Raw genomic sequence first — 9,753 nt, 5'->3', positions numbered from 1 at the left:
TTCTACCCTATCATTTTGTCATGACAAACACCCCTACCAAGTGGCCCAAGAAGGAAATTAGTGCAAGTACCCCAAAACCACATCAAACGCCTTCTGCATTTTAACTAAAAACCCTGTTTGGGCCTCTTCCAATAATCCAAATGAGTCCTCCTCTTTACCACACCTCCTCCTAACCTCCCTCTACCTCTGGAATTTAGCACAAGTCAATACTCATTGATCAAGGGGATGAAACCCCCAATTTTCTATTTTGGACAGCCCCATTTCCACTCTTCTCCTTCCTCTCTCTTCACCCACTGGCCACCCAAAGCATCCAAGGCCATGATCCTTTTCTTTACTCCCTCCTAGAACTGCTAGACATGCTTGGGGGCGCCCACACTGCTTAGAAAATGGCATGCCAAGCCATTTGGGCGCTCTGGAGGGCGCTACAGTGCGACCACGCACTGTAGCCGCCCCCTGCCAACCACCTCCGGCCACCTCGGGCCTCCCCAGCGCGCCCGACGATGCGCCTCGACGTCTGCGTCACGCCACGCCTCTGTCCCCCTCCTCCCTCTCCCTCCTCTCGCCCCAGCTCGCACGCGCGCCGGGCGCCCGAGCGCACCTGTGAGCGCGCTCACACGCGCGGTGCCCTGGCCCCCCTGCTTTCCCTCTCTTCTCTCCCCTCGCCCTAGACCAACCCCACGAGCACCCCAGACACGCCCACACGCGCCCGTGACCCACAACAACCGCAACGACCTCGCCGGCGCATGGGTCCACAGCAAGCCCTGGCCCGGCTATATAAGACCTCCCCGAACCCTCCTCTCCTCACCACTCGACCTCTGCAGCTCCAAAACACCCCCTGAACCACCCACTCCTCTCCAGAAGCACCCGAGCTCGAGATCGAGCTCGAGCTCCGCCGCCTTGGGTCGCCATCGATCTCAGGGTATAGGCCCTCCCTGCCTCTCCTCTTCCTCGATCTGGAACCGCCGCGGCTCACTGATCATTTCCCCTTTCCTCCCCACTTCTTTTGCAACCGGAAACGGCCGGAACCATCGACGCTCGCCGCTCCTCCGCCGAGTGACATCGTCGCCGGCGAACCAGGCTGCTCCGGCGACCACCTCCACCACCACTCGAACGGCGATATCCCCCTGAGTCCAACGGTGCCACCCGCTCGACCTGCCGTGACCTGTAGCGTCGCCGGTGAGCTCGCCGACCCCTCTGGTCGTGAGGTTGGAGATGACAGGCGGGTCCCGCGTGTCACCTCTCCTCTCCCTCGCCTCCCTCTCTCTCACTGGCGCCTGGGCCCCGCCCGTCAGGTTCAAACCTGGCGCGCGCGCCGCTCGGCTCGCCTGGGCCGAATCGCCTCTGGGCCTATGCACTGCAGCTGTTCTGGCCCAGTTGCACAGTAGCCTTTTTCCTTTTCTTTTTCTGTCACCTTCCCAAAAATTCCTAAGGATTAAATATTAATCCAAATGCAATAATTCCAGTTCCTAAAATCTTGTAAAAATCCCATCTACTTAATGGTATAACTTTCATTCATGTCCAACCAACTTTTATGTACTGTTCATATTCAAATTCAAATTTGAATATATTTAAACCCCTCTAAAAATCCATTAATTCTATTCTGCTACTCCAAATAAAAAACTAGGAATTTTCCCCTTCTTAGTTTTCACCCTAGTATTTAACAAAAATGAGTTGACATTTTTTTGAGCACTTTGATTTTCCTGATTTATTATTGCCTTATTTTTTTCTCGTTATTTTTTTGCGACGTTAGATTGCGTTGCTGACGAAGGAGTTGGACCAGAAGACTTTGAAGACCCAGAAGACTTTGCTGAGCCAGGCAAGCAGCCCTTTGACCATACCGTGAAACCTTTTTATGCATGTCATAAGCAGCGTATTGTTGTTGCACCAGAATCATGATGAGAGGGTACCACCTTGGTGGGTTACTCCGTTGCTTTTCTCGTTGATACTTGCATGATGCATGACCCTACCTTTCTATGAGGGTTATGCGAGTGGGTGTAGCTAGGATGCTAAGTAGAGCTATAGAAAAAGGGGATGGGTATATGCATGGTGATGGAAGCAAGATTGTTGTCAAAAACTTTTCGAAAACCCCATCGGGTGCCACTTATGCCCGAGGGAGATAATGAGTTGGGTAACCACTTGATGACGAAGTGGTATACCGAGGCAAGTGTGTGTGTTGTTTTCAAAACGGATTGGTTTAAGTTGCGACCGTTATTCCAACCTTACATGCGCAACCACTCTACCCTTATATGGGAAAGGGCATTATTGATTACATAGGCTGATACTAGCTTGGAGCCCGCATTACTAGTGATGGGAGAGTCGTTGTTGCGCTCTCTCGGGACGGGGTCGTGCCAGGTAGGGCGGCCATGACTGTTTTCACAGGGCACCGGACACACCGTTGGTACCCCGTTCTTGTGGTATGTGATGAATATGGGAGCGAGGCTCCACAATTTTAAGATGTGAAATGTTGGGCACGGGGGTTACTACCAATCGAGTGGACTCTATGTTAGTGTTGTCTAGGGAAAGATAGTGATCGGGTGCTTACCCCGGGTACTTGAGGTACCGCGGGTCGTGGATGACACGGAAGTTCCCCAGATCATGTGGGTAAAGTGTGCAACCTCTGAAGAGTGTAAAACTATTCGAATAGCCGTGTCCATGGTCAAGGACAGTTGGGTAACCGCTCTTGGGCTACGTCCACTTGTTTACAAACCAGTGTGTGTGTTCGGATAACTGGGAAGAACTAATTGGGTCAAGTCAAGGACTTGACATGATTGAGTTGGGTTGAAGCCCACTCCCTTTATGTTGATATCTGTAACCAGTAACTATGGTTACTTGAAATCATATGATGCATGATTTACCAGTTGTTGAACATGTCATAACAATAAAATTAGCTTTCTGCAAAAATTTACCTATGTCATGCACTATTCTATCTTGAGCCAAAACATGGGTTGCTTGCGAGTACATTCAAAGTACTCATTGGCTTGCCACTGGTTATTTAATTGGCCAGGCATGGAAGAATAGGAGTTCGTAGAAGCGTTCTTTGGAGACGAACATGCGAACTAGGACGTTTCCCAGTCAGAATGCCTGTAGGTTTAAGGCAGATGGCATGGGTTCTACTTATCAACGAAGATTTCCGCTGCTCAAAGTTTATTTGGTATTCATCCCTTGTGGCTTTATCTATGTAAGAATTGACCATAATGGTCATAATTTGTGTAAGACGGTATGTATGGATGTAAGACTCTTGTTATTCAACTTCTGTGTGTTCAGTGAGCATTGATCTCTAGGATCACTGTACACGTGCATTCAGCGATCACGACTTATGAGTCGGGGTCCCCACAGAGCTGGTATCAGAGCCATCCTGACTGTAGGAAGCCTTAGTTAGCATGGACGTTAGTTAGGATAAAACCCGTTTTGCAAAACCCTCTATACTCCTCTTCTTTTCTAAGCTTACCAAACCCAAGATATATTTCCATATTGACCTCTCCCATTCAACCTTTGTAGATGGCTGCCGTACCCGAAGACTTCCTGACCACCGGATTTCCCGTGCTTCTCGAGGATAGCCTCAAGAAGTGCCAGTTTTACCAAGCCCCCATTTTCACCTACCATGAGTATTGGATCAATGACACCGAGACGGAGTATCATGTGGAAGTGATCGTGGAGGCTAATGACTCTCTAACAAGCTGGTTCTTCGAGGGACCCCAGATGGCAACACTGGTTCTTGCCGTCGAGACGGCAACCCTCAAGGTACTCACCCGCCTCCGAGACCTTCTTCCCGAGATGGCAGACGAGTTGGAAACCCGCTTCTTGCCTTATCGGGAGGAAGGTGAGGATGAAAGCAGTGCACCAGCTCCACCATTGGCGGAAGGACTTCCACTCCGATTCCAGACCTACTTCAGCCTCTGTGCCGATAGCTTGGCACAACACCTGGCCTCGGAATCAATGGAGCTCCGAAAGGAACTTCATGAGGCCAAGGCACTTCTTCGCCAAGCACAAGGGAAGACAAATAGGATCAAGAAAGAAGGTGCTCCCCCAGGACAGCCCGCAATCGCATACCAAGGCGGAAGACCCCCAAAGGATGGAGGACCCCCACAGCAACACCGCATGAGCGCTAGGGATTACCGCAAGCTCTTCGCACCACCGGCAAAGCAACGCCGTGTTGAGCTCCTCCACTCCCCCACCCCTTCAAGTGAAGAGGAAAGTCAGGATGCGGATGATGAGGAGGAAGACCCAGAAGAGCCAGACTACGCGACCGAGCATTCCACCACTTAGGCATCATTTGCAACTCGGATATGCCAGTTCGTAACCCCTACGGTAGGATAGGTCGAATACCCCCTATGCGAAGTCGAGTCCTTGTAATGGTTCATATGAAACCATGTAGTGTTGTGTTTGCTTTTGATGTGTTTGATGGATGTCGTGCTTTCCTTCGGGAACTTGTAAGCGACTACATCACCCATTTGGATTTTAATGAATGTGTTTGGCCTTTTTGGCCCTTCCATGAAAACAATTAGTGTCATACCGACCCCCTTACTAGGCATCCCATCTATATTGCTTTCCCTCATCTTTCCCAATCATGAGACCTTGATCGCTCCAACAGGATGCCTGTTGTAACACGTACTACTACTCTACCCAGCAGCAAGAAGCCGGAGCAGGAGCCAGTCAGGACCAAACCCAAGGACAAGCTCCACCACCGCCGCCACCTCCAACCATGGACATGGCTCAACTTCTCCAAGCCTTCCGTGAGGAACGCCAAGCCAACACTGCAGCCCTCCAGATGATTGCTCAGGCTGTCAACCGCCAGCCGGCGGGGAACGGCAATGGACGTTCCACGTTGGCGGAGTTCAAGAAGCATGCACCACCCACCTTCATCGAGACTGCTGAACCCCTGGATGCAGACGACTGGGTCCGCACCATTGAGGATCTGCTGGAACTAGTCAGCTGCACTGAGGACCGTGAGAAGGTGGCATATGCTGCTCACTGTCTCGGGGGAACTGCCAGAGCTTGGTGGAATGGATTCAAGGTCATGCATGCTGGGCAAAACATCACTTGGAATGACTTCAAGGCAGAATTCCGCAAGGCCCATATTCCTTCTAGAATTATGGCCATCAAGAAGCGTGAGTTCTGAGCCTTGAAGCAAGGAAGTAGCACTGTCAAGGAGTACATGCAGAAGTTTAGTGTTCTCTCAAGGTATGCTCCTGAGGATGTCAGCACTGATGCTGCCAAAAGAGAGCGCTTCATGGAAGGCCTTAACCAGACTCTGCAGTACCCGCTTGTTGTGTGTGACTGCCCAACCTTTCCTGATCAGGTGAACAAGGCACTCATGCTTGTGGACAAGCGACGTGCTTTGGACGATACTCGTAAGCGCAAGATGATCAGCAAGTGTAGCTCCAGCAACCAGAAGCCTCGCCCGTGGTAGCTAGCCCCAGTCAAGCCAACCTATCAGCAACCAAGAGCCCCTGCACCTCGCGCCAACTATCAGCCTCAGCAGTACGCCAACCCCAGGCTAGCTTAAAACAACCCCAATAACAATGCCGACAAGAGCAGCAACCCCAATCAAGTCACTTGCTTTGGATGTGGTCAGGCAGGACACTACTCCAAGTATTGCCCCAACAAGAAGCCCGATGCCCCACGCCCCAATGCGCAGAACCTAGGACAAGGCCGCGGAATGCCACCAAGGAACCAAGCTCCCCGCAACCCACCCAACAATGGCAAGGGTCGTGTGAATCATGTCACTGCAGAAGAAGCCCAGGAAGACCCGGACGTCATGCTGGGTACGTTCCTTGTCAACTAAGCACCTGCAACTGTCTTGTTTGATTCTGGAGCCACGCATTCATTTTTCACCCAAAAGTTTGCATTAAAAAGTGGCATGACCCCTACACCCCTGAATAACCCTATGGTGGTACAAACCCCCGGAGCAGAGATGAGAGCCAAGATAGGATGTAAAGGAGTCGGGATTGTCATTAACGGGGTAGATTTCCTAGCAGACCTTATCATCTTAAGATTGCAAGGCTTGGATGTGATCTTAGGAATGGATTGGCTCATCAAGCACCAAGGCTTGTTAGATTGTGCCAACCGAACTGTCACTGTGACCAATGACCAAGGAGTTGAAGTTAAGTTTGCTCCCAACCCCTCCTCTGCTCAAGGCACCCAAGTCAACTGCCTGTCAGAAGTTGGATTGGAGCAAGTGCGGTAGTGTGCGAATACCCCGATGTCTTTCCTGATGAGCTACCAGGAATGCCTCCTGACCGAGACATTGAGTTCATCATCGAGCTCATGCCCGGAGCAGGACCCATCTATAAGAAGCCTTATAGAATGGGATCGAAAGAGTTAGCAGAGTTAAAGAAGCATCTGGAAGAGCAGTTGAGGAAGGGATTTATCTGCCCTAGTGCCTCCCCTTGGGGATCACCTGTTCTGTTTGTGGCAAAGAAGGACGGTACCATCCGCTTGTGCATTGACTGTCGCTCCCTCAATGAAGTTACAATCAAGAACAAGTATCCACTTCCCAAGATTGAAGATGTGTTTGATCAACTCAATGGGGCCAAGGTGTTCTCCAATATCGACCTTAGATCTGGGTACTACCATCTGAAAATCAGACCCCAAGATATTCCTAAGACGGAATTTGTATCCAGATATGTCCTGTATGAGGGCATGGTCATGTCCTTTGGATTGACCAATGCCCCAGCTTACTTCATGTATCTCATGAATAAGGTCTTCATGGAATATTTGGACAAGTTTGTCGTCGTCTTCATTGATGACATTCTTGTCTTCTCGAAGACGGAAGAAGAGCACGAGCAACACTTGAGGATGGTCCTAGACAAGCTTCGAGAGCACCAACTGTACGCCAAGTTTAGCAAGTGCGAATTTTGGCTGCATGAGGTTGGATTCTTGGGTCACAAATTGACTGTCGAAGGATTGTCAGTGGATCTCACCAAGATTCAAGCCATGACTGAATGGCAAACCCCGAGCAATGTGAAGGAAGTCAGAAGCTTCCTCGGACTCGTGGGATATTACTACAAGTTCGTTGAAGGATTCTCAAGCATTGCCCGACCCATGACCCAGCTCTTCAAGAAGGACAAGAAGTTTGAATGGACGCCGAAGTGCGAAGAAAGCTTCCAGGAGCTGAAGAAGAGATTGACCACCGCCCCAGTTCTGGCCACACATGACATTCACAAGGAGTTTGTGATATATTGTGATGCGTCGAGAGCCGGGCTTGGAGGTGTTCTTATGCAAGAAGGCAGAGTTGTAGCATATCTGTCCCGACAGCTACGTCCTCACGAAGAGAACTATGCTACTCATGATCTTGAAGTTAGCAACAGTGGTTCATTCCCTGAAGACATGGCGACATTACCTCCTAGGGAAGCGGTGTGAGATATACACGGATCACAAAAGTCTGAAGTATATTTTCACTCAGAAGGAATTGAACATGAGGCAGAGAAGATGGCTAGAATTGATCAAGGATTATGATCTTAGTGTTCAATACCACCCTGGAAAGGCTAATGTGGTAGCAGATGCATTAAGCAAAAAGGCTCTTTCCTTGAACGCTATGATTAAGGAAAGGCTACCTGCCTTGTATGAAGAACTTGAAAGTTTCGGGTTGGAACTGGTTGCACTAGGATTCTTGGCCAACCTCGAAGTTAGGCCTACCTTGATGGATGATGTTAAGGAAGCTCAGAAGGGACACAAAAGTATTGAAGGCATCAAGAGGAAGATCAAGGCAGGCAAGGCCCCAGGATTCTCAAAGGATGAGCAAGGAATTGTGTGGTTTGGGAATCGCATTTGCGTACCCAACAAGATTGAGCTCAAGAATTTGATCTTGCAAGAAGCTCATGACACCCTCTATTCCATCCACCCCGGAGGAACCAAGATGTATCAGGACCCAAAGGAAAGATTCTGGTGGCACGGCATGAAGAGAGAGATAGCCACTTTCGTCGCTAAGTGTGACATATGCCAAAGGGTCAAAGCTGAACATCAGCGACCCGCTGGATTGTTACAGCCTCTCAAAGTGCCTAAATGGAATTGGGATAAAGTCGGAATGGACTTCATCACTGGATTACCCAGGTCAAATAAGGGACATGACTCCATCTGGGTCATAGCCGACCATTTGACCAAAGTAGCCCATTTCATTCCTGTCAAGACGACTTACAAGGGAAACCAGCTAGCCAGCCTCTACATCAACAGAATCGTAAGCCTTCATGGTGTTCCCAAGGAGATTGTGTCAGATTGTGGAACCTAGTTTACCTCAAGGTTCTGGAAGAAGTTCCAAGAGGCCATGTGAACCAAGTTGTCCTTCAGCACTGCTTTCCATCCACAGACCGGAGGTCAGACGGAACGAGTGAATCAGATACTCGAAGACATGCTCCGAGCCTGTGTCTTAGCATATGGAGGTAAGTGGGAAGATTGCCTACCCTTCGCCGAGTTCTCCTACAACAACAGCTACTAGTCCAGTCTTCAGATGGCACTGTTTGAGGTACTATATGGACAGAAGTGCCGCACTCCCCTCAATTGGTCCGAGACCGGAGAAGGACTAGTCTTTGGGCCCGATATCCTCCATGAAGCAAAAGAGCAAGTCCAACTTGTCAGAGAGCGTTTGAAGACTGCCAAGTCAAGGCAGAAGAGCTACGCTGACTCACGTCGTCGAGACATGACCTTCCGAGTTGGAGACCATCTCTATCTCCGAGTCACACCTCTCAAGGGAACCCAGCGCTTCCATGTCAAAGGAAAGCTCGCACCAAGATACATCGGCCCCTTCAAGATCACTGAACGGCGAGGAGATGTGGCTTACCAGTTGGAACTACCACTTGAACTATCCGATGTGCACAACGTATTCCAGGTTACACAACTCCAGAAGTGTCTCCAAGTTCCAGACAAGCCTGATCTTTACAAGGACGTCGATCACCAAGCCATTGACCTTCAGCCTGATTTGACCTACCGTGAGAGACACATCTGCATTTTGGACGAGGCTGAATGGCGCACTCAAAGCCGCACCATCAAGTACTTCAAGGTCCAGTGGAGTAACCACACTGAAGCAGAAGCAACCTAGGAACATGAAGACTAACTTAGATCCGAGTTTCCCGATCTCTTTTAAAGCCTAGTTTGGGAATCTCGGGGACGAGATTCTTCTAAGGGGGGTAGGTCTGTCACACCCTGCATTTTGTAACATGTCATTTGCATTATTAAAGCATGAAAATTTGGATCAACAAAAACTTTTGCATTATTTGGCTTTTTATTTGGAGTTGGTTTTCTCTCTATGATTTTCAAGTGCTCTTTAAAGTCAACACAACTCCACCTTATATACTTCATCTCCTTGCCCCAAACATCTGCCCAATGATCATGCCATGTGTATAGAACAGTATAGTATTTTCTTACAAAAATAATTTGGCCAAATAGTATTTTCAAAAATTAGTTTTCCAAAAACCCCTGAATTGAGGTTTGCACTACAAATACTTGATTTGGGGTATGAAAAATATTTCAAAGAGTATATTTGAAACCTATTAGATATGTGACTCCCATAAGCCACATAAATATAATTTTAAAAGTAATTTTCCTATTTTATTTAAAGGCTTTTTCTTTAGGCCAGAAATGGTCTTTAATAGGTTAAAATTATTTAAAAGCTTCAACAATATTTGCGAAAAATCAGGGAAACTCACTGGACATATATTTTCCATATATATGAGTTTCAACACATGGTCATGTTCAAAATATTGGACAAAACCTCCCAAAACCATTTATGCCCATTTCAAGGATTTGAAATATTTCTAC

The 9,753-nt window shown here is 48.7% G+C and overlaps 1 protein-coding gene across 1 annotated transcript; it reads left to right on the top strand.

Moving 5' to 3' along the window:
• Positions 1-8,635: 8,635 nt before the first annotated feature.
• On the top strand, positions 8,636-9,034 carry LOC141040933 (uncharacterized). The gene has a single exon (XM_073507049.1). The coding sequence runs from the start codon at positions 8,636-8,638 to the stop codon at positions 9,032-9,034; it is 399 nt and encodes a 132-aa protein (XP_073363150.1).
• The last annotated feature ends 719 nt before the right edge of the window (positions 9,035-9,753 follow it).

This window comes from Aegilops tauschii, chromosome 2 (genome assembly GCF_002575655.3).
Source record: "Aegilops tauschii subsp. strangulata cultivar AL8/78 chromosome 2, Aet v6.0, whole genome shotgun sequence".
NCBI lineage: Eukaryota > Viridiplantae > Streptophyta > Magnoliopsida > Poales > Poaceae > Aegilops > Aegilops tauschii.
This window is presented reverse-complemented; position numbering and strand designations above follow the sequence as displayed.